The sequence below is a fragment of the Ipomoea triloba genome, chromosome 10, assembly GCF_003576645.1.
Source record: "Ipomoea triloba cultivar NCNSP0323 chromosome 10, ASM357664v1".
Lineage (NCBI taxonomy): Eukaryota > Viridiplantae > Streptophyta > Magnoliopsida > Solanales > Convolvulaceae > Ipomoea > Ipomoea triloba.
In genome coordinates this window covers 18935014-18960251 of record NC_044925.1, presented here as the reverse complement: position 1 = coordinate 18960251, position 25238 = coordinate 18935014, and the positions used below count along the sequence as shown (strand labels likewise).

General features: G+C 32.8%; 2 protein-coding genes across 2 annotated transcripts in view; one reads left to right on the top strand and one right to left on the bottom strand.

Moving 5' to 3' along the window:
- Positions 1-11126: 11126 nt before the first annotated feature.
- On the top strand, positions 11127-18775 carry LOC116031820 (kinesin-like protein KIN-14I). Its single transcript, XM_031274130.1, has 21 exons — positions 11127-11511; positions 11884-12050; positions 12147-12290; positions 12392-12628; positions 12714-12785; positions 12960-13028; positions 13223-13294; positions 13492-13563; positions 14431-14574; positions 14654-14785; positions 14892-14973; positions 15061-15156; positions 15255-15431; positions 15538-15644; positions 15753-15931; positions 16018-16179; positions 16289-16542; positions 16642-16814; positions 17113-17283; positions 17687-18177; positions 18333-18775. Exons 1-21 carry the CDS (start codon positions 11394-11396, stop codon positions 18454-18456), a joined length of 3243 nt encoding a protein of 1080 aa, XP_031129990.1. The 5' UTR covers positions 11127-11393; the 3' UTR covers positions 18457-18775.
- Positions 18776-24364: 5589 nt separating this feature from the next.
- The window catches only part of LOC116033257 (agropine synthesis conjugase-like), a 1558-nt gene continuing 684 nt past the window's right edge, over positions 24365-25238 (bottom strand). Inside the window, exon 2 of the mRNA XM_031276013.1 lies at positions 24365-24927. Within this exon, the coding sequence (XP_031131873.1) occupies positions 24365-24927 (563 nt within the window). The remainder of the gene's footprint in view (positions 24928-25238) is intronic.

Sequence of the window (25238 nt, the reverse complement as noted above, 5' to 3'; positions counted from 1 at the left end):
TATGTCAAAGGCACCCTCTCATTCGGCTTGCGTGTAACTCAGTCAAATTCTAGAGAGCTTCATGCTTTCTTTGATTCTGACTAGGCTGGTTGTCCTGAGGACCGTAAATCTACTAGTGGGTATGCAATGTTTCTTGGCACCAATCTTATCTCTTGGGTGTGCAAGAAACATAAGACAGTTGCAAGATCATCCACGGAAGCTGAGTATAAAGCCTTGGCTGATGTTTGTGCTGAGGTCATATGGATCATGTCCTTGCTGCGTGAGATCAAAATTGATGGCATCCTTACTCCCAAATTATGGTGTGACAATCTTGGTGCTACTTATATGTGTGCGAATCCAATTTTTCATGCAAGAACTAAGCACGTGGAGATTGACTACCACTTTGTTAGAGATAGGGTTGCCAATGGAGATATTCAGGTTAACTTTATTTCCACAAAAGATCAATTAGCTGATATCTTTACAAAAGCTTTGCCTAGTCCTAGATTTTCTTTTCTTAGGGACAAGCTTCAGGTTAGTAGTTTACCCTGCGCTTGAGGGGAGTATTAGGACTCTCTGAGTTTGAGTCACGTTAGGACTAGCTATCCTACTCTACCTGAGACTCCCCTAGTATATATATCTCCTATTCCTCATCATTGTAATTGTTCAATTGAATCAATACAATATTCAGTTCTCATCATCTGTACTTATATAAAAAAAAATGTGACCGTGGATGAGGGAAAGGGGATCAGTGGCATCAACTAGCCCCTCTTCTCTCACCCCTACTCCACCATTGCAAAAAGAAAAAAAAAAGTTTATATTTATTGTAGATATTTTGATTGTTATTTATTTTTAAATTTGATATTAGAAAATTTTATATCAGATTCTCAAATTGTAGAAATGAATTTTTATTTTTCTTATGCCTTGTCAAATATATAGTGAATTTTAGTTTTGCTATTAACTTGCTTCAAATATGTGAATTTTAATTTCATTATTGTGATGCAACCTTAAGTTATTTGAAAATTAAAAAAAAAAAAAAACATGATATTAGATTGTTAAGTGTTGCCAAAAGACCTTGTGGTCTAGTGGCACCCGGTGTCCCGATTAACACTCCTACATGAATAATGGGAGTGGGTTCGAGTAGTAGGTTGAGAAAGTAATTATGAACAGATATTACATTGTAATAGAGTCGTTTGTGCAGACTTGTAATTAAACTATTTTGATTAATAGATATGTCCATTATAATCACTCTCATGAGGCAAAATATTCTAGTTCCGTCATTGATATGGGAGAAAAACAACATAATTTTGATGAAAAACTTCGCTTCTGTGAAAAAATAACATTGTTTTGAAAATTTTAGAGGAGTTTAAATGAAAAAGGCGTGTCATTTTGTAAATATGCAAAAAAAAAAAAAAAAAAAGAAGAACCATACATGAGATAAAAATGCATCTGTAAACACACTTTGTTTTGAGTAAATAAGCATGATTTATTAATTCGCACTATTTTAGTTCAAACATGTATCATTTTGGCCTAAATATATGCAAGGATACTATATGCAGGCTGCTATCATGCATGCATCTTTTTTTAGCTTGGGAAGGCTAACACACTTACACATGGGTAAATAAACATGACTTATTAATTCGAACTTTTACTTATTTGATCATCAAGCCCGGATGCACACCATGCCTGACTCGGTCCTTAGCGTCCATTAATCCGAATCCGTGACCTCGTTCTCTGATACCAATTGATGGATGTCAGTGTCAGCGCTGCACTATGCTTACTTCTCAGTGAGTCATCCATTCTATGATTGTTTGTACGTCAAGCACGCTTAACCATAGAATTCTTTGGCTATTTGGTTGCCATATCCTACTTAAAACCAATTGGTGATAAGTAGGTGGACATTAACCATTTGACCAAATCCCTCAATGGTAAGCTACATCGCCACGTCTAAAATCGAGCAGGGGTTGAATTCGGTCAACTTGACCGACACCCAACAATCCCCTCCCATACTTGCCGCAACCTTTTAAGAAAATATTAATTTAATATATCTAAAGAAAATAATCATTACACTACAAGAAATTTCACATTTAGTGACAATAGAAGTTGTTCGATTTTGGTCACTATTGAAATTAGTGACCAATTTTTAAAGTCGTCACTCGTTGTCATTATATCTTCCGTCACTATTGTAGTAGTGACGAATTTTGAAAATTCGTCACAATTACTCAAGATTTTTGTGACAATGTTTACGTACACTAAAAGTGGTATTTGAGTGATAACAATACTGGTCACAATAACTTGTATAACTTACATTCTACAATATAATCATGAATCTTTCAAATTTTTATTTATTCTTATTTGATTATTTCTAGTCTTGTTATCTACTTATAATTTTATTACAATTTTTTTTTTATCGGTGGATATTTATTTAATTGATCAATGCACCATATTTGACTAGTTATAAATATGGGGTGTTTGACAATTAACGAATAGCATACTCTGTTAGCCATTATTTGCTAATATTCTAATAGCTAATAATGAATTGTGTTAATTGTTTTGACTAGTATGCATTATGAATTGTTTATAGAAAAACTAATTTTATACGCGCATTGCGCGAATGGGTTAATGCTCAATGTTTATATTTAAATAAATATTTGAAAGTATATCAATGCAAGATTATATAGGAGAAGTTTATACATGGATAATTGAATGTCGAATTTTTTTATTTAAATATCTAACTCAAAGTATATGAATCCAAGATAATATAGAAAATTCATTATAATTATTACTACTAAAATAAATGTTTGCAACCTTGTAAAATCGATAGTCTAAATATTTGGTCTAAAAATGATAGTATAAATAAATACTACTTTTAATTTGAATTTTTTTAAGTGTTCTTAATTCTCTTTTGAGTAACACTGTCATTGTCTTCATCTTTACTATTTGTTCTCTTCCTTTTTGTTGGTAGTGTGTTATTTACAATTCGGTTATTGTTGGTAGCATAGATGACAACGTCATGCAATGAGATTATGATATAGGAGCTATGGACTTTCCTTTAGGTGTTCTGCTTGGGGTTCATTTGGTTCAACCATTATTGTTGAATGGGTTATTGTGGATAAAGAAATCCCTAGTTTAAGAAAAAAGAATAAATAAAATAATAAAAATTTGAAAATTTAAAATATTATGTATTTCAAAGATATTAAAATGTAGTTTCTCGCTTCAATTTGCTGGGTAATGCGTTATTTGAGTACTTTCATTGTCAACAAATCCTCCAAGTAGTTAATATGATTGGTTTCAAACTATTCTTTTTTATTTTTTTCATTGTATTAAAGAAATACATATGTATCATTTTTTGGTGTAACTACTAATTTATTTAATTCAATGAGAGTAAAATAGAGTGATTCTGCTTCAATTTGTTGGGTTATTATTTGAGTACTCTCTTTGTCAACCAATCCCCAAGTAGTTAATATAATTAGCTTCAAATTATTTTAAAATTTATTTTCATAGTATTAATAAAATACTTTGTAAATAAATATATAACATTATTTTGTACTATAAGTTTGATATTTAATTACAAGATATTGTAAAAATAAAATAATGGACAATGTAATGAATATCAATTAATAAATTCGAATGTAAAGAATCTTCGTATGAGAGAAAATAAAGACAATATAACTAATGAAATTATTTTCTCTTATTTAATTTAATTTTTTGATAATGAATAATTTTTTCAAATAAAGGTATTGTAGACACATAATTCTAAATTAAAGAAATACATATGTATCATTTTTTGTTGTAGCTACTAATTTATTTAATTTAATAAGAGTAAAATAGACTTAGAAACTTAATTATGTCAAATTTGATTGAGATGAGGTTCGAACCTAAAACCTTTCTTATAGAAATTAATGGGTAAGTTAAAAGTTAACGGAATATTAACAGAGAAGAGAATATTTAACGGAAAACTTGGGTAAGTTAAAAGTTAACGGAATACTAACAGAGAAGAGAATATTTAACGGAAAACTTAACGGATAATCATAAAAGTAAGGTTAAATTAGGTAATCTCCATTAATAATATTAATCTGAATTATCTTAACCATCCATTTGATTAAATAATTCATCTGAACCATTCATTTGATTAAATAATTTCACCGCCATTTTTTCTACCCATTTTAGGCCTAACTCTCTTTGGCTCTTATTAGTATAGTAGATGTTTGGTACACAACTACACATGAAATGATTTATAAATTTTATTTATTTAATTATTTTTAAAGTATTTTATATTTTAAATATAAATTTCATATTATTGTCCTATATATGGAAAATTATACTGTGGACTATGTTTCACATTGCAATGTGGACCATGAATAAATGTTCATTTTTAGTAAAATGAATGCTCATTATTTATGTACTAAAGGTTCATTATTTGATAGTGTACCAAATAATGAATTTTCAGTACACAAATAATGAATCTTTAAAAAACGAACATTTAATATACTAGAAATAAATATTTAGTATATTAAAAATTTATGTGATCACTTTGTATGGTTCAGATGTACCATGATCCATGATATGATATAATGATAACCTATATATTAACTATGGCGTATGGGTTGAAATGCCACATCTCAAAGGCAAATTATACCATGCACCATGTCTACCTTGCATATGCCTTAGTCCAAAAACAACCTTCAGATTTTGTATATGTAATTGACACATTTTGTACTTGCAGTTGACATTTTTTGTACCTGTAGTTATCATATTAATTATGTGTCAGCAATAAATAATATGTTAACTGAATGTACAAAATTTTTGTATCAGGATTCACAATGCAATACGAACCCTGTTCCATGGTATAACAATTGTTAAGGGCAAATTTTATTGTGGACCGTGGTCTATGTAACGTAGATCATGAAGTATGTATCATTTTAATTACACTTCAGTTTATTTAACAATATTGCTATATATGTTTTTTAGTTTCATTTTTCTTCCACACTAGTTTCATTATAGCAATACTAATGTATCATTTTAATTGTACTATAGTTTCATTTGATAATATACATTATTGCTTGAGCTATATTTTTTTGTTTCATTTTCCACAAATTAGTTTAATTATAGTAACGTTGAAGTGTTTTCAAAAAAAAAATAAAAATAAATAGTAACGTTGAAGTATTATTTTAATTGCACTCCAGGTTATTGGACAATATATATGTTATTCTATGGATCTGGATTTTAACTTCATTTTTCATGCACACCAGTTTCATTATAATAATACTAAAGTATCATTTTAATTAAACTACAGTTTCATTTAACAATAATGTACTTTGTGTATCAGTTTCATTTTTTAAACTAGAGTATAATTTTATTTCTTACTACAATTTGATTCAATGATTATGATTCACACAGCAATTGTGTGGACCATGGTTTACTGTATAACAATTGTCATTTAGGCTAACCCCATCCTGTACAAATTAGACTTCGCTTAAGCTTTTTGGGATGCTCAACTTGATTAATTTTGTCATCAACCCTTCACTTTTTTAGATGCAAAAATTGCCAACAAAAGGAAGCCAACTTCTCATCTTGGATCAAGTTTGAGCTCCTTAAGTCTTAATGACTTGTTTCAACTGTTAACTCTTAAGTTATTCTCTATATATAAGTCTTGATTTTGTTAGGAAATAATATTACGAAAATAATATTTCCAGAAAAATAACAAGCACAAAAATACGAAAGGAATTTCTAGACAAAGGTGAGCATCAGTCGTGTACTCAGTACACTCCTTAAAACCTTATTTGCTACTTTCCAAGGTGCTAGGAGCGTTGTAGCCTAGGTTTCCCAGGATAAAACAAGCTTCGATTTCTAGTTTGAGCACTCAAACTACGAAACCCGGCGAACAAGAACAATGGCCTGAACACAGTATGCAAAGAAAGGAGTAGAATAAGACTTTTGAGAGAGAAAAGTGCATTTTCCGTTGTGTAAATATGCTGCTAGACATCAACTTATATAGGAGTTGATGGATTAAATAACATTTAATCATAGCACTTAATCTGATCATAAAATCATGCTTATAACTCCTGTAACAGAAGACCACTATCTGAGAATTGATTCAGAAAATTAAAATTAGAATTAACCCGAAATTAATTCCGTAACAAATGAATTAAGACTCTGATACTATTTAAGTAGTGACCTTTCAGAGTCTTGATTCATCTGTTACGGAATTTATATTCTCCAATGACTCTAGGGGCAAACTTCAAACAACCTCAATCGACTCAAACAAATAGATAGTGTTTAAAAAATGCAATAACCTACGCAATGAGGAAACCCAAACTTCAAACTTAACCTGCCCATGTAGCTTAATTGGCTTAATTGTTACTCATCAAGTGATAAATTATAGGCAAGCTAAGGATGCAGGGTTGAGTCTTAATTGACAATCGTAATGTGAGAATTGCATAACACACTTAATATGGTGGGCTCCTTGTGGACACCAAGTATTGATCCTTGCACTTAAATATGTATTTAGTCACGTAATTTATTGCTCAACTATCTTGTCAAGCAGAGTATAAAGACCCTTCAAACTAGAGATTTTGCCTTTTATGAACAAAGACTTAAAAGCTTATATGCCATTCATCAATATATATACATTATAATTGAAAGTGTTACTTCCGTTACAAATGACAGTTAATGGCCTAATTAATCTTACACCAAAATTCTAAATAAAAGTGTTACAACCATGAACCACCTCATCACTACATATTGTTCTAAGTTGCCAGCACCATATCATACATTTCGCCACACCATTATCAACATATCATACACTTGGAACATCATCCTCACTATGTCTTCTACATATGTCATATAATCATTATTATGTCATAATTCTTTATAAAATAAGGAGTGTTTGGAAAATGATGAATTTGCTATTTTTATATGGATTTATCTAACTTTACTAGTTTGACTTGGTCAACTCACTTATATCCATTTTTATTATTTTGGGTAATGAAGAAAATCACGTACAGTGACTTTATGGTCCGCTGTCTAACAACTGTTGAACTAATAAGACACCTAAATAAGAGTATTCCTAAATATGAGTGATTCTGTGCGTAATTAATAAGATTTTATGATTAGATGGCTTAGTTGCTTACTATTAGAAAATTATTTTTTTTTAGCACTAGACACTAATTTTACTTAAAATATCGATGAGTCATTGTATGTAATTTACATCTTCACCATGTTATTGAGTTTGAGTGTACTGTAGAACTTTTTGAGCGATGTATTTTGTCTTTTTTGAGCAAGATATTATGATTATAATTAAATGAATGCTACCCATCCTTGGGAAGGGAAATATGAGAGGAAAAATAAAGCATTTTCCTTATAATTAATAAGAAAACATATAATTACATTTACATGGTTGGAATTAATTAAAAATTAATAAGTTCTAAGTAGAGTCTTATTTTGATATTTAATGTATCTTCCTCAAGTGATGATAAAAAACTAAGTAAAATATAAAATGAAAACGACTTAATACCCAATTTAGTCCTCAATTATAATGGTTTTTCTCAATTTAGTCCTAAACGACTTTTTGTGCTAAATTAGGTCATCGACTTCCATAGTTTTACCTAATTGAGTTATCGACTATTAGAATCAATGACTAAATCGATAAAAATCACTATAGTTGATGACTAATTTGGAAAAAATAAGTATAGTCGAAAACTAACTTGGGTAAAACTACTAAAATCAATGACTAACTTGAGTGTTAATAGAGGTGAAATTACCAAGTTATCTTAACAGAGGACTCAATTGAGTAAAACTATCAAAGTCAAGGACCTAATTAAGTACAAAAAAACGCTTATCGCTAAATCAAGAAAAATCACTATAGTCGAAGACTAAATTGGATATTAACTCAAATAAAAATTTAAATAAGAGTTAATTTTAATTTTGATTAAAAAAAAATTGGTCATTGATTGTAAAATTTTACGATTTAATTGTTTACTATAAAAGAGTGCCACTTTTATTATATTACTATTTTTGTACCCATAATAATAATAAGGGAAAAGGGTCAAATAAGCCCTCCAACTTTACCTAAGGAGTCAATTAGGCCCCTGAACATTTTAAAGTAGCAATTAAACCCATCAACATTGTATTTTGATGCAAAAAAGTCCATAAACCTGTTAATGACCTGTGATCACAGGTCACTAGGATTCCGGTCAAATTTTCAGCACCCATATTCCGGCACAAAAGTCAAGGGCGACCGTTCGACGGTCGCCGGTGACTCACTGGAGAAGGCAACCACTGGGTTTTGTGCCGGAATATAGCCTGAGTGTGCCGAAAATTTGACCGGAATCTTAATGACCTGTGATCACAGGTCATTAATAGGCTTATGGACTTTTTTGCATCAAAATATAATGTTGATGGGTTTAATTGCTACTTTAAAATGTTCAGGGGCCTAATTGACTCCTTAGGTAAAGTTGGAGGGCTTATTTGACCCTTTTCCCTAATAATAACAGTAAGAGTAATATTAAACCTATCTTTTTTTTTTTTTTTTTTTTTGCCAAAACCTTGTGGTCAAGTGGCACCCGGTGTTCCGATTAACACTCTCACATGGATGATGGGAGTGGGTTGGGTTCGAGCCTCAGTGAAGACAACTGTTGACTTGTTGTGTAGGTTGAGAAAGTAGCTATGAATAGATACTCAAAAGAACATATCTTTTTTTTTTCCAACTTTTACTGGCTTTCTTTTATTGGTCCAAAAAAATAAGGCACCGTTTTTATTCATTATTTTTTCTTTTACCAATAAAATTAAGACGTAGTAAACATTTTACTACTAACACTACACTTATCATTTTATATATATATATATAAAGATTACACGTTTGTTTTCAACCAAAAATAGTATGAGCTTTATTTTTTTATTTTTATTTTTTAAAAAATTGTTCATTGCTCTTAAAATTTTTAGATTTAATTTTTTGCATTGCTATAAAAAATGTACCACTTGAATTATATTACTAATTTTGTAGCCGTAATAATAAAAAGGAAAAGTAGTATTACACATATTTTCGTCTTTTTTTCTTCTTCTTCCACCTAGCTTATGTGACATTCTCTTATTGATCCAAAAAAAAAAATGTGAGACACAATTTTTTATTTTTTCTTTTATCAAAGAAATTAAGATTTGTAGGAAGAATTTTGCACAATCATTTTTGTAATATAATTAAAAATTACGTTCATCCGTAAGTGCCAACGTACATGAGTCAAGCAAGAGAGCCTCTATGCTATACAATTTAATAAGCTTTGGAAAGACTCTGGTATAAATAGTGGTGTAAATCCACTTCCCAAATCAATGTGGAACAAAATCTACTTTAAAACTTTTTCTCTCCATTTTTTCAATTCAAATGGGTCAACTTTGAGAATTAATTTCTCATTCATCTATTATTTATTTTGAGCGTACAATATATCAATATCTTCGTCTTGGCCAAACTCAAAAAGAGAGAGCAAAATGACTATATTGCCAAAATAAAGTGACTATAGCCAGTAGTTATATCGTGGATTAGGACTCACATTGTCAAGAATTTTATCTCATTGACGTTTTCTTTTTATCCATTTTTTCAATTCAAATGGGTCAACTTTGAGAATTAATTTATCATTCATCCATTATCTATTTTGAGCGTACAATATATCAATTTCTTCGTCTAACTACGAAGAACTCGAATCCACTTTGACTCGATTCAAATTAGAAGTAGACCCCACATATATTTATATCACAAAATAACCACTTAAAATGTCATTTTATGCTATTTTTCCAACATCAACTATATGTACAGAATGTGTCAACTATAGAAACATAGTTTGAAGGTTAATTTTGGACTAGGGTCTACAATGTAAGGTAAACTCTGGTCCATAGTATAATTTGCCTAAAAAACATACTAATTTTCATTTTCAACCTAAAATAGTTTAAGCTTTAAAATTTATAATTTGGAGTTTCTAAACCAGCCCCAAATAGAATCAATAGTACTAAAAAAAGGTCCCAAAATAGTTAATCTTTCTCTTTTGGCTATTACCATATTTTTAATCTATATTTGTTTATTTATTTTCACAAAATGGCGATTTTAATTTTTCAATGATGAATAGAACCTTTAATTTGCCAAATGGTAAGCCATCAACGTTAAGAAATGGCTTATTACACCCACTTAAAAATCTTTCTTTATGTGCAATAAAACTTAAAAATCTTTCTTTATTTGCAATAAAACTTATAAATATTTATTTATGTGCAATAAAACTTATAATTTGTTCTTTATTTGCAATCAAACTTATAAATCTTTCTTTATGTACAATAAAACTAATAATGAAATCAACCTTCTATATTATTTTCAAAAAAAAAAAAAAACCTTCTATATTATTCGATGGACTAAAATTGTCAATCACCTCAAATAGGCCAAACTCAAAAAGAGAGAGCAGAATGACTATATTGCCAAAATAAAGTGACTATAGCCAATAGTTATATCGTGGATTAGGACTCACATTGTCAAGAATTTTATCTCATTGACGTTTTCTTTTTATTCATTTTTTATACAATTAAGTGAGAGTGAGCCAAGTAGCTTGTTCAGTGGCTCTCACAATGCAATGAGAGGTTATAGATTTGAACCCCAAAACTTCATTTTAATGTATAAAAAATAAATCACAAAAAAACTTCAATTAAAATATTTTAAATGACATATATTAATATTTTTCTTTTTAATTTTCGGATTGGTTTATAAAAGTTAAAATTATATGTACATAAATTCATTACTGTTGGTGCAATTTTTATGTATCTATAATAATATTATTTTTATGTACTTAAATTTATTATACAACTAATACAAATAGACTCTGATTCACGATATAATTTACAGTCGTCAAATTTCCTTCATTAGTATTTTATATTCCCTTTCCCAAAAAAAAAAATGAAAATGAAATGAAAAACGAACAGATGCCCGAACCTTTCGGCTAGGAAAGAGCTTCGGCAAGCAGTTTTTCAGACAGGGAAGCAAAAGGGAGGGCATGGCCATGGCGGAAGAGAAAGCCTAAATAAAGAAAATTTTTCGATAAATTAATAAAACTGAAAAAAAAAAATTAAAAAAAAAAACCCGCCACCCCCCAGGCCGCCCCCCCACCTTCTTCATCCTATAATTCCCCCCTTCCATTTTCCCTCTCCTCCTTCAGTTCTCCTCGGAAAGCCTAACTTTCCTCTGTATAAACATTCATATCTGCATATACAAACGCTTTACGTTTTGTTTCCCGATACATACAGGCATTTTGTGTTGTTATAAGTCGGGAAATTTGAGGTTGACGCATGAATTGTGGAATTTAAATCCTTTTTTTGTTGTTGTTGTTGTTGTTGTTGTTTTCCAAGGAATTTTGTTCTTGGCGGTTTTTCTTTGTGAATTTTCCCGCGCAATGTCGGCGGCGGTTAATCAGTCATCGGCGGCTTCCGTGGTGGAGGAGGTGATTCAACATCACGGGGAGAAGTTGAGCAATGTTGATTTGTACGCTGCCAGGAAGGCTGAAGAAGCTTGTATGATCACTTCTTTTGATCAACTTGTATTTTGTCCAACGTTGTTGATACTTGATAGTCGCCTCCATTTCAATTTCTCTTGGTTTCATTTCATTTGAGGTTTTTATGAGATTAAAATTCCGATTGAAGATTGTTGTTCCTATTGGGATAAAAGGAATCTGATAAAGTCATGTTAGTAAGTTCTTTAGTTTGTAGGTTAGGGACATTAATTCCCAAGGTTTTGTAGTAATTGTTAGTATTCTCATTTCATACATTGTTTGATGGACTGTTGGGGTGCCTGGTTTTGCTATTTTGGTGGGATTATTGCAAACCTCAATGACTTCAATGTGTATTCTGCTTGATAAGATGTATGAATTGAATGGTATGATGCAGCATTGAGAAGAAATGAAGCAGCTAGATGGTTAAGAAAGACAGTTGGAGTGGTTGCGGGTAGGGATTTGCCAGCTGAGCCTTCAGAAGAAGATTTCAGACTCGGGTTGCGGAGTGGGATTATACTTTGCACTGTTCTTAATAAAGTTCAGCCTGGCTCTGTGCAGAAAGTAAGGTTTTATTATGATTCTTGATTTAATTAAATTTTATATTCATGGAAATCTCACTTTGGAGATTGTTAATGGCCATTCCCTATTGATCCTTAGGTCGTTGAAGCACCTCCGGATTCTGCTACTGTCCCTGATGGGGCAGCTCTTTCTGCATACCAATACTTTGAAAATGTACGGAACTTCCTTGTGGCTGTGGAGGAAATGGGGCTTCCAACTTTTGAAGCTTCTGATTTGGCACAGGTAGGTAGTTTTTGGAATTTATTTATCACATTTCACTATTTTGTTGAATGGTATGCATTAGGGCTTCTTATTCTGTAATAATAATCTTCAATTTGAATCAGGGAGGGAAAGCATCTAGAGTTGTGAATTGTGTACTAGCATTAAAATCATATAGTGAGTGGAAACAAGCAGGTGGAAATGGCTCCTGGAAATTAAGCGGGAATGTGAAGCCTACATCCTTTGGAAAGCAATTCTTTATGAGGAATTCTGAGCCATTCATGAATTCAATTTCGCGTAGTGCATCAATAGTTGAAAGAGCTCTTGTCACTGGTGACCTTGGGTGTGATAATAGCGAGACGGTCAGTTGGGCTATTCTTTTAAGATAAATTTTCTACTATACATTATAGTGTTGCCCACAAAGTCATCTAACACTCCAACATGCAGGAGGAATTGGGTTCCTTGCGCATGCTTGTCAGCAAACTTCTTTCTGATAAAAAACCTGAAGACATACCACTTGTAAGTGATCTTAAGCTTATCCCTATTCTCTTATGGGGAAGGGAGAGTTGAAACATTGTGGACTATAGATTGCTTCTTTCCAGCTCATAACTTTTTTGGATAGAACATACTTTAATAAGTGCAAATGAATAATAGATATTCTTTGATAAGCAATTTACTATGCTTTTTGGACAGGTTGTGGGGAATTTGTTAAGTAAAGTTATGGAAGAATTTGAGCAACGATTATCTAGCCAGAATGAGCAGGTAGAGTTTAAATGACATATAAACAACATTTTCAATATTTCTGCCTGTAAAGTTTCTCATAGATTCTTCAGTTTTTTAATGAGATTTTTCTGCATACAATCTAGTTAGTTAATCTTGCGATTCCCCATAATGTTTATAAGGAAACATTAAAGTTCTTGTAGAATGGTGTCTTTCAACACTTTGTGATATGACAGATGAATACAGCTACTCAAGATATTTCTGTTCCAGCTTCTTCTGTGGTCGGGTGTTCACCTATAGATATAAAGGTAGATCATTTTGTAATCTGTAGTAGAACTTTTCATTAAATTGCACTCAGCTTTTTTGTCTGTAAAGTTCTTAGAAATTCTTCAATTATTTATGAGATGTTTCTGACATAAACAATACTTAGTCTTAACTCAATAATGTTTAGAAGGATATGTTAGTCATCTAGTGTAATGTCTTTCAACTTTACATGATATGACAGATTAAAACAGCTTCTCAAGATATGTCTGTTGCCGCTTCTTCTCCAGTTGAGATTCCTCCCACAGTGATAAAGGTAGATTATTTTCTAATCTCTGGTAGTACTTTTCAGTTATAGTATATACCCTTTTTGGTCCCCATCTTTTTATCCTCTTCAATTAATTAACCCCATCACTATAAAAGTGGCCACCAGTGGTCCTTTAGTTATTCAAGTTAGTCACAGTTTATTATTGATTCCGTTAAATTTGGATGGAGGAGTGGATAGCTTTGTATAACTGAATGAATAACTATCACTAACTTTATCATCCAACGTTAGTTCCTCAACTATGCAAAGTTAGCGACTATTAGTCCTTCCATTAAGGAATTAGCAGCATTAATAATTAAGGGATGGATGAATTTGAACAGCTGAGGGACTATGAGTGGCTAGTTTAAGTCTGAAATATTATAACAAATAGGGACCAAAAAGGACTGACCTATATCCAAGGGGAGAACTTGGATCCTTTTAAGCAAGGTCTTGGGTTCGAGCCTCATAAATGGAGTAACAAGTATTAGGAGAGTGCCCCCCTCCCCCTCCCCCTCCCCCTCCCCCAAAAGGGGGTCCAATAGTAGCTTGACTTTGGATTAGTTAGAGCCCAATGTGGTTACAGGATACATGGAGAGAAAGGGGGAAGGGGGCCATGATGTCACACAAAAAGGACAAAAATAGGAATAAATCCCTTCAGTTAATTTTTTTTTTTTTTTTGTTCCCATTTTTATTGCCAGTAGAGTTCCCACAAATTCTTCAACTATTTTATTTAATCTATCCAACATAAAATGTTTGTAATCTATCTGGTATTTACAAAGAAGGAAAATTTTTTTAACCTCTCTTGCAACTCAGTAACACTTGTACAGAAGTGCTAAAGAACTTCAGGCTTAATGGCTTTCAATTTTCATGATACAACAGATGGACACAGCTTCTCAAGATATGTCAACTCCAGCTTCTCAAGATATATCAGTTCCAGCATCCCAAGATATGTCTGTTCCAGCTTCTCAAGATATGTCTCTTCCAACTTTTTGTCCCCTTGAGCTTCCTCCCGGAGAGACAAAGGTAGACCATTTTGTTATGATTTCTTATATGAATCTTAGAAAGTTTTATTGTATTTCATTGTTGTTGTTATTATTTTAAGATTGAAGATGAAGCAACCTCCACACCAATTGATGAAGAAACTTCTCACCATGGAGAAATTAATGACAGTGGCTCAGATAGACAAGCTGAGAAGCAGCAGATACTGGTCAAGCAACAGCAACAAAATATACAGGCATTTTGCTCGACTATGGAATTTATATGCACACACACATGCAGTTTATTTTTATTTTTAATTTTAAAAATTTCCAGAATCATATCCTAATTTTCAAAATGTCCAGGATCTGAAATGTAGCCTTAATGCTACAAAAAAGGAGTTACAAAATCTACAGATTACATATCATGAGGAAGTCGACAATCTAGGTAAACACACACACATTATTGCAATTTGCAAGTGTATTGAGATCATGACCAGGACTTAGCAACTTTGTTCTTGTTTTTTCATATTAGGTAAACACCTGCGAAGCTTAGCTCATGCAGCTTCAGGATACCAGAAAGTTTTGGAGGAAAATCGCAAGTTGTATAATCTAGTGCAAGATCTTAAAGGTAAATTCCTTTAGTGAAGATGTTATAATTTGATTTTCTCCACAGATGGTGACAATACCTGTGATGTGGAATGTTTACAACATTTAACTTTTGAATAGGAAGTATCAGGGTGTATTGCCGGGTTCGACCATTCTTGCCTGGGCAACCAAGTCGTTTTAGCACTGTTGATCATGTAGAAGAGGGAAGCATTACAATAATTTCTCCTTCAAAAAATGGAAAAGAGGGAAAGAAAACATTCACTTTCAATCGCTGTTTTGGTTCATCTGCAGCCCAAGGTTGCTAAGGTCCCTAGTTGCATTTTTCCCTCATAGATACTCAATTTGTTAGAATTTGGTCTTAAACTACCTTTTTCTCCTCCATGTTTGTTATTAAATCCTGCAGAAGAAGTATTTGCAGACACACAGCCTCTGATTCGATCTGTCCTTGATGGATACAATGTCTGTATATTTGCTTATGGTCAAACTGGATCAGGAAAGACCTACACAATGGTAAAGATATTTATACACACATTATGCTAGTGCAGTAGTGCTGCTTTATGACAAACATTGTTTTGACGGTTGAGTTAATATTTGTAATTTTATTCTTTTTATGTATAGTCTGGACCTGATGAGCTCACAAAGGAAACCGAAGGTGTCAATTACAGGGCATTAGGTGATCTATTTTTTATCTCAGAGCAAAGAAAGAACATGATGGCTTATGAAGTCTCTGTTCAGATGATTGAAATTTATAATGAACAAGTCAGAGATCTCCTTGCAACGGATGGTCTCAACAAAAAATATCCTTTCTATCTACTTCAATTCTCTTCCTTATCATAATTTTTTTCTTGTCAAGCCCATATAAGTTTGCTTAACTGCTAAACACATTAGAAATCCGTAACAATTCCCAGAAGGGTTTAAATGTGCCCGATGCAAATGTTGTACCAGTCTCGTCAACACCTGATGTCATTAATTTGATGAATCTTGGGCAGAAGAACCGTGCAGTGGGTGCAACAGCCATGAATACTCGCAGTAGTCGTTCCCACAGGTGCTTATATTTTCTTCTTTTCCATTCTTCGTAAGGGCTGCTCAATTTATTGATGAGTTATGCCCTTCTACTCTTTAGTCATTTCATATGGGTTGATTATTTTCTCCAGTTGCCTCACAGTTCACGTTCAGGGAAGAGATCTGACATCTGGATCAATACTTCGTGGTTGTTTGCATCTGGTTGACCTGGCAGGAAGTGAAAGAGCTGACAAAACTGAAGCAGTTGGTGATAGATTAAAGGAGGCTCAGCATATCAACAAGTCTCTCTCTGCTTTAGGAGATGTGATATCTGCCCTTGGCAATAAGAGTTCACATGTTCCCTACAGGAATAGTAAGCTTACACAGCTCCTGCAAGATTCTCTTGGTAAGATCTGGTCATCCATGATGATTTAAGGAAAACACTTCAAATTTTTTTCTTATTTCCTCTATTTCTGATGTTGAAACTTGGACTTTATGTTATTAGGAGGGCAAGCCAAGACATTAATGTTTGTTCACATTAGTCCTGAGGCGGATGCTATTGGAGAGACACTTAGCACTCTTAAATTTGCTGAACGTGTGTCTGCTGTTGAGCTTGGTGCAGCCCGTGCAAACAAAGATGGCTCTGATGTCAAAGAACTCAAAGAACTCAAAGAACAGGTTCTACACTTGTCATTTAATTGTTATAATGAGAATCCATTTGCATGCCCTACTTTTTAAAATTTAAATTTTACTGTCAATCTGCAAGTACCGGACTGCTTTTTCTTCTAGTTCTTATATCCAGATATTACGAGTCGTTTGGACCTTTATATGACTTTTCTTTTTATTTTTCCTTAATTAAGATTTAAAAAAAAAATACATACACAGTCATGTATGAACATAAGTGGAGTTTTAGTAGGATAATTTTACTCTTTTTTTCATTGAAAGAAAATTGCAATATTTGCCTTTCCCTGCACAGATTGCTAGTCTAAAGGCTGCTTTGGCAAAGAAGGAGGGGGCAAATTCCAGATCAAGTAGTCCAGAAAGGAGAATTCCATCCTATGGATCTTCACCTTCACAATCCAGTTTAGGGGACATGCAAATCTATGATCAAGGGCAACTTACAGTGGATGTTGGTAATAACAGGGAGGTAAATATTCATTTCTTGAGACACTCGGGTTTTTCCAATGTATTCATAGTATTCTCAATTGGTTTGCTTAGATGGGAATTACACACTCCTTGCTATATATAAACTTTTAGCCTGCAACTGGACAGCAATATGATTATGGTTCATTTTACTCTCAATAGTGCGAGTTTTTCATCAGCAGGCCTCCTAGTTATTCCCTCTTGAAAAAAAATGTTTATTATATATATATATATATATATATCAAACCCCATTCCCTTTTCTGTACATCTTTATGCATTTTTTTTTTCTTTTAGGAGTGTCTAAATTACCTTCAACAAGGAAAATCAGTTCATTTCTTTATATTTTCAAAATAGTTTCAAACAGAAATTGCAATTAACAACTGGGATTTTGGAATTGTTATCTGCAGGTTAGGAAAAACTCTGCAGCATATGATAGAAGGCGAAGCTTAGATCCTCATTTCTTTCAGACAAACTCACCTTCTTGGCAACCTGATAGTCCTGGATCAAATGGATATGAGAAAGATGCAGTTTCAGGTGAATGGGGTGACAATGCTATGGTTAGTAAGAAAAATGGTTTCAGTAGGGGTTATTCTTTAAGCAGATTGGATGAACGTAGTAGACAGTCACCTGAGATGTTATATGAGAAATATTCTCCTGATAGTTCAAAGGTATACCCCGAACAAAACATTGGAAAACCTTTACCATACAAGAAGGAAGGCCAAGACTACGATACTCTCCCTGTGGATGATTCTGACTTGGATGCTGCTACCAGTGACTGTTCTTCGGAGCATGATTCCCTTTGCCAATTGAGTATTCCCAAATTCTCTAGTATTCCCAATGGAGTGGCATCAAAGTTAAAAAGACCCAGTCCAAGGCAAATCAAGACTCCAGAACTTAGGTACCATTACTTCCATTCCCATTTTTTATTTTGTGAATTATGAAAGTGTTATATTCATACTCAACAAATCTCTACTACGACATCAGTTCATAAACAAATGGCAGTTACCTAATACCTAATTCTATCTGATCTGAATCTTCGTTATACCTATCTAGGAGCTCAATCCCACAACCATCGAGGAGACTCTCTACTGGGATGGTCATGAATTCATCTGCACTAAAACCTGGAAGACTAGCACCCAGTGCAGATGGGAAGAGAAGAACACCAAGTGGCAAGTGAGCAATATGGGCGCTTAACATCACTGATGAACACATTAAAGTGTGACAAAGATCTAGACAGTGAATTTCTGTCAACTTTTTTTGTGTTATTTACTTGTTTACTGTGAATTCTTTAGCCATTTTTAGCGTGTGCCAGTACCTTCCAGTTTCCAGACACAAGTTTGTGGCTGGAAAAAACATATTGAATTGAGGCCTAAACAAGGCAAATGTATGGAATAGAAGCACATATAATTCTGTTGTATATTGCGTGCAATTTGCTAGAGATTTGATTTGGCATGATTTATTATGCCAGCATTGATTATGTGTACACTGGTGAGCTATTAATTTGCCTATGGCTTTGAAAATTTTTGGAGCAAAAAACAATTGCTCCAAAATTACTTATGAGCAAATTTTTACCCTCGAATAATTTTTACAAGTTTCTTCGTCAACATTTTTAATATTTTGGTATTACAAAAATTTTCATTTTTCTTTGTGGAGTTGTGGGTCAGTGTGGAATTCAACATCGTTCACTCTTCCTTGGGGAGCCATTATTCTATGGAGTATAGTCTGCAGTCTGCACATGAAACATAAATAAAAAGTACGGAGTATATTATTTGTTTATATAAGAGTTTTTTCCCAAAATGGTCCCTCGACTATTCCTCATTCTCAATTTTGCATTTCGACTTTCAATTGCACCTAATGTGGTCCCTCAACTTTCAAAAACTCACCCAATTTGGTCCTCCGTTACATATTCCGTCAAATCAGTGTTAAAATAGAGGGCGTTTTCGTCCATTTATCTATTGTTAGCCTAATAAACCTTGAGAAATAGTTGAGGGACCATTTTGAGAATAGTCAAGGGACCATTTTGGGAAAAGCTATTTTATTTATTTCATTTTTGTTTATTTTCATTTTTTAGACTCTATAAAATTAGAATTTCTATACATTTTTTTTCTTACAAATATAAATAGTTAAAATCATGCAATCCATTTTAAAAAATTTTAACTTTTTTACAGACTTTTTCCCTCTATCTAAATATACAAACTATTCCTATGCAGATTTACAATAAGTTTCGTAAATTTTATAAATACTCATTTTCAAGCACCGATTAAAATAATTCTTAGTCACATCTGTAGTACTAAATATATTACTTTGGATTTTTTTTTATAAATAAGATATAATATTATTAAACTCAAATAATTAAAAATAATGTGCCCACAGCACAAAAGATTTTATGATTGACTTAAAAATTAACTATAAATTTTATTGTTGAATACAAATTGACAATTATTAAACATTATTTATAATAATTATTGTGTCTCGTGTAATATACTAAAATTATTAGGTAGGATTTTTATAATTAAGGTATAATTTAATTAAATCAAAATTATTAAAAATAATGTGTCCACATTACAAAATAAATTATACTTGCCTTAATAAAAAAAAATAAGAAGAGGAAAACATATAAAAGATTTCATACAATATCTTAAATAATGTAAATTAATATAAAATTTAATAATTACTTCGAAATCAAATACAGAAAATATTGCAAGAAACATTGACGAGATTTTACTTTTCGGGTCACCTGAGAAGTTTACTAGAAAAATTTACCTTTCGGTCCAATATTTTCCCTACATTTTACACTCTTTGGGTGTCTACGCTTGAAAAAAAAATATTATTTTCAATGGTAAAAGTAATATTTAATGTGATACATAGTGATTGATTGTCTATGAACATAAAAAAAAATGAAATTTACGGAACTTATTGTAAAACTTCATAGGAATAGTTTGTATATTTAGAGGAAAAGTCTGTAAAGAAAGTTAAAAATTTTGAGGTTGGATTGCGCGATTTTAACTATTTATATTTGTAAGAAAAAAATGTATAGAAATTCTAAATTATAGAGTCTAAAAAATGGAAATAAACAAAAATGAAATAAATAAAATAGTTTTTCCCAAAATGGTCCCTTGACTATTCTCAAAATGGTCCCTCAACTATTTTCAATGTTTATTAGGCTAACAATAGGTAAATGGACGAAAATACCCTCCATTTTAACACTGATTTGACGGAATATGTAACGGAGGACCAAATTGGGTGAGTTTTTGAAAGTCGAGGGACCACATTAGGTGCAATTGAAAGTCGAAATGCAAAATTGAGAATGAGCAATAGTCGAGGGACCATTTTGGAAAAAAACTCTTTATATAAAGTGCATTATTTGAGTACTGAAAGTATATTCTTTTGTATATTATTCCTTCTATTCCATTTTACCTGTCATATATTGGTCAAATCAACTCTTTCTTTATTACGGAGCGCTTATTTTCTTTAGTAAATTTTTTATTATTTTTTTGTATTTAATAATACTTTTAATGTAGTTTTTAAATATATAAGTTTTATATATTAATGCTAAACTTAATATTATGAAAAATTAGATTAAAAATAATTTCAGTCAAACCTCGTTAAACGAATCAGACAACCAAAATTGAACGGGAGTAGTATTAAATAATGTACATTTAGTACATACTTTTAATATACTAAAAACACATTATTTTGTATGTTATCAAATAAAGTACATTCAATAAACTAATAATATACTTTTAATATATTAAAAATGTATTATTCGTAGTCCACAGAAAAATCTCCCCTGTTGTGGCCTACTATTTATCTTTCCAATTCAATAGTCTTGGACCTAGGCCTATAGCCTCAATTGCAATTGTTATACAATCGACCAATGTTCATATTCTATTATGAACTTTGGTGCACAGAAAAATCTCCCCTGTTGTGGCCTACTATTTATCTTTCCACAGAAAAATCTCCCCTGTTGTGGCCTACTATTTATCTTTCCAATTCAATAGTCTTGGACCTAGGCCTATAGCTTTATCTTTCCAATTCAATAGTCTTGGACCTAGGCCTATAGCCTCAATTGCAATTGTTATACAATCGACCAATGTTCATATTCTATTATGAACTTTGATTCAAAAATGTTTATCTGCAGTTAACAGTTTCTGTACCTCTAAACAAATTGAAGATACATAGCATTATAACTACAAACACATAAATTGTTAATTACATGCATGTACATGATATGTTAACTGTAGACAATAAGGTGTTGGTTAACATGTTATGTGTCTACAGTTAATCTATTTTGTACCTGCAATTAACATTTATGTGTATGTAGTTATCATTTTATGTATTTGTAATTATTATGTTATGTGCTTTCAATTTATTTACAGATACATAAACTTTTTTTCTACAAGTACAAAATATATCAATTGCAAGTATAGAGTTGAAAAGTTATTTTTGGACTAAAGTCCACAATGCAAGGCAAACCCTAGTCTATGATATAATTTGCCGCTCAACTGTTATACCATGGACCAAGATCTATCTTGTGGCAAATTATTATGTGGACTCGGGTCCACCTTGCAAGGTGAACCAATACACAACTTACCTTCTAAAATTTCACAATTTGTATAATACGAACACACAATGTTAACATATATATAATTGATTACCTTGTTTTGTATTCACAAGTTCCTTTCAAATTCTGCAGTCAATTCCAATACTAAAAATACACAATTTAATATTTTTAAAATTTATTACAGTTGTTATGCGTTTTGACTTAGAAACACAATTTACATTATAGAAGTTCACAATTCAAATACTAAAAATACATAATTCAATGTCTTTTAGGACTAGGGTCTACCTTGCATGAGGACCCTAATCCATGGTAACAACTGCGTTGGTCCCGAATGGGTGTTGAAAAGTCTAGAGGGGGAGTGAATAGACTTTTCGAACAATTTAAAACTTAATAACACTTTAACCAAAATAATTCCAAGTGAATAAATTCAACTTGAAATACACATCATAATAAACGTACGTAAAGTGCTATATTCAAAAATGAAGTTCTAGAGAAAATATTACTGCATGCGATACGATAGAAATGCTTATAACAATTTAAGTATGGTGTTGAATAAATGCAACTTGCATGCCAAGCACCTTGTGCTCAAATGGCATGTAGTGGCCTCCCTCAAATGAAAGGTCATGAGTTTGAGCCTCAGTTGAGAAAAGTATAGATGAATAGATACTACAATGTAATAGGGTCAGTTGTATTCAAATTCTGCAAATGGAGTTGTTTTTAAGTGGTTCAGCCAAACCTATCTTACGTCCACTCTGCTCCTTTCACTCCAAGGAGGAACCCACTACCCACTATCTTCAATCACCCAGACTCTGCTCCTTTCACTCCAAGGAGGAACCCACTACCCACTATCTTCAATCACCCAGATACAATAATGAACATCAAGTGCTCGCACAACCTAGATACAATAATGAACATCAAGTGCTCGCACAACCTAGTAACAACCTAGTAGAGATTAAGTGTCTCGCACAAAGCTACACTCCACCGACGAGTATCTCGCACAAAGCTATACTCCTACACCAACGAGTGTTCGAGAACCCAAAAGTGTCTCGCACAACCTAGTAGAGATTAAGTGTATCGCACAACCTAGTAGAGATTAAGTGTCTCGCACAAAGCTACACTCCACCGACGAGTATCTCGCACAAAGCTATACTCCTACACCAACGAGTGTTCGACTATCTTCAATCACCCAGATACAATAGTGAACATCAAGTGCCAACCCAACACTTCTACCTACACCTAGTAGAGATTAAGTGTCTCGCACAAAGCTACACTCCACCGACGAGTATCTCGCACAAAGCTATACTCCTACACCAACGAGTGTTTCGCACAAAGCTACACTCCACCGACGAGTATCTCGCACAAAGTTATACTCCTGCACCCACCGACGAGTATCTCGCACAAAGTTATACTCCTGCACCAACGAGTGTTTCGCACAAAGCTACACTCCTTAGGGTTTTCACAAGGTCCTCTTGTTACTCTGCCCTCTATCTACACCCAGTAGAGATTTCTTTATAAGAAAATATGATTTTCTTTTTCCTCCAACTATTTTCTAGATATGTCTATGAAGAATATGAACTTGATAATTTTCGCTTTTGAGCTCTCTTGCACTTTGCTATTCTTGCTATGCTCTTCTCTTTCTTTCTTTTTTTTTTTTTTTTTTTTTTAACTTCTACCTTGCTCTCTGCTCTTTTGTACTTATAGGAGAGAAAGAATTAATCCGTTGGAGAGGGATTAATTCTTTTATTTTGGATCCAATGTGTTGGTTATGTGTCTTCATATTTCTCGCGTGCTTTAGCTGACTCACTTATCTGACATTTCGAATTTATTCCTTCAACCATTTGCCTTTGTCTCTTCATCTACTCAGATGCTCCATTCCTAATTCTAAGGGACTTAGACATTCTTTTTGTGGGCTGGCACTTGTCCAATCATTAAAACTTAAAAATTGAAGCTGGCATAAACAAGAGCGGTTATTATGCCATGGACCTGAGTCTACCTTACAAGGTGGACCCGGGTCTACCTTACAAGATGGACCCAAGTTCATATTCATAATTTTAGTACTCTATGTTTATAATTTTAAAACTTTATGTTTATAATTTTAGAACTCTATGTTCACAATTTCAAAACTCTATATTCAATACTATAACACAATTTTTGAATCTATACATATAACAAAATTGTGAATATAGAGTTCAAAAATTGTGAATATTGAGTAATGTAATTTTGTATATTAAGATTTAAAATTGTGAACATAAACCTGTGTTCACCTTGTAAGCTAGGTGGACCTGGTCCATAGCATAATTTGCCAAACCAAAGTGAAACAGCGTTTGGCCGGCCTAATAAACCCTACATTTGAACTTATTGGAAGTAATCTAAGTGGTTATGATATAATTGTAGCAGAAACCCACCCATGCATATATTTATTCTAAAAGCAAATGTGGTTACATATATATTATTAAAACGAGAGAAAAGCAACAAGGTCTATAGCGACACATACATACAGAACATAAGAATGAAAATCTTCCTAAATTCTGGTCTTGTGCTGGAGCGGGAGGTGATCTGCCGACTTAAGAAGCTTGTGATGACAATTGTAGTAATCAAACTTCGTCATGTGTAGCAGCGGGTCATGCATTGTTCTACCGGTGGCCTTCGCCAGGGCGGGTGTCCAGGGTTTCAAAAAGGCTTCGCTGATTATTGGTCCCACCATCCTTCTAATCTGGGAATCAATACCCGACATATCCAACCCCTTTGCGTCGATGACCTGCACTTTGAATAATTGCGCGTCGAAGAAGGTCTTCACGTCCAACATTTCCCCTCGGCTAGCATCCTCCGGGTCTGGGATGATGAGAATGTAGTGACCCCTAGTGCCTGGGCGGAGTGTCTCCACAAAGCTGTGGAAGAAGTTGGCGCTGTCAACTATATGGATATCCAACCCAAATCTTTCTTGCAACACGCACAGCCCGAACGCGTGGGAAACGATCCCTGCGGGCCCGGACGCGATGAAATAGAGCGGATCGTCCTCCGCGAATCCTGCGGCAAACGCTTCTCCAGCCGGGCCGCCCTTTTCAGCGGCATTAAACAGCGCACCTGAAAGTATGAGCGTAAACAAATCAAATGTGATTCGAATTCGAATATTTTGATTCGAATTCAAATACGAATCAGAAGGTATTTGATTCGACTATGTTCAAATATATTCGAATATATACATATATATATATATATATATATATATAATAAAATTAATATATTAATGGAATATTAGTATAATATTATATTAATAGAAAATTTTATTATATTTTATCTTAATTTATTGGAGAATTTGTAAAAAGAAATTAGGTTAGCAATTTTGAATTCGAATATTCGAGTCGAATCGAATATATTCGAATAATGTAGTCGAA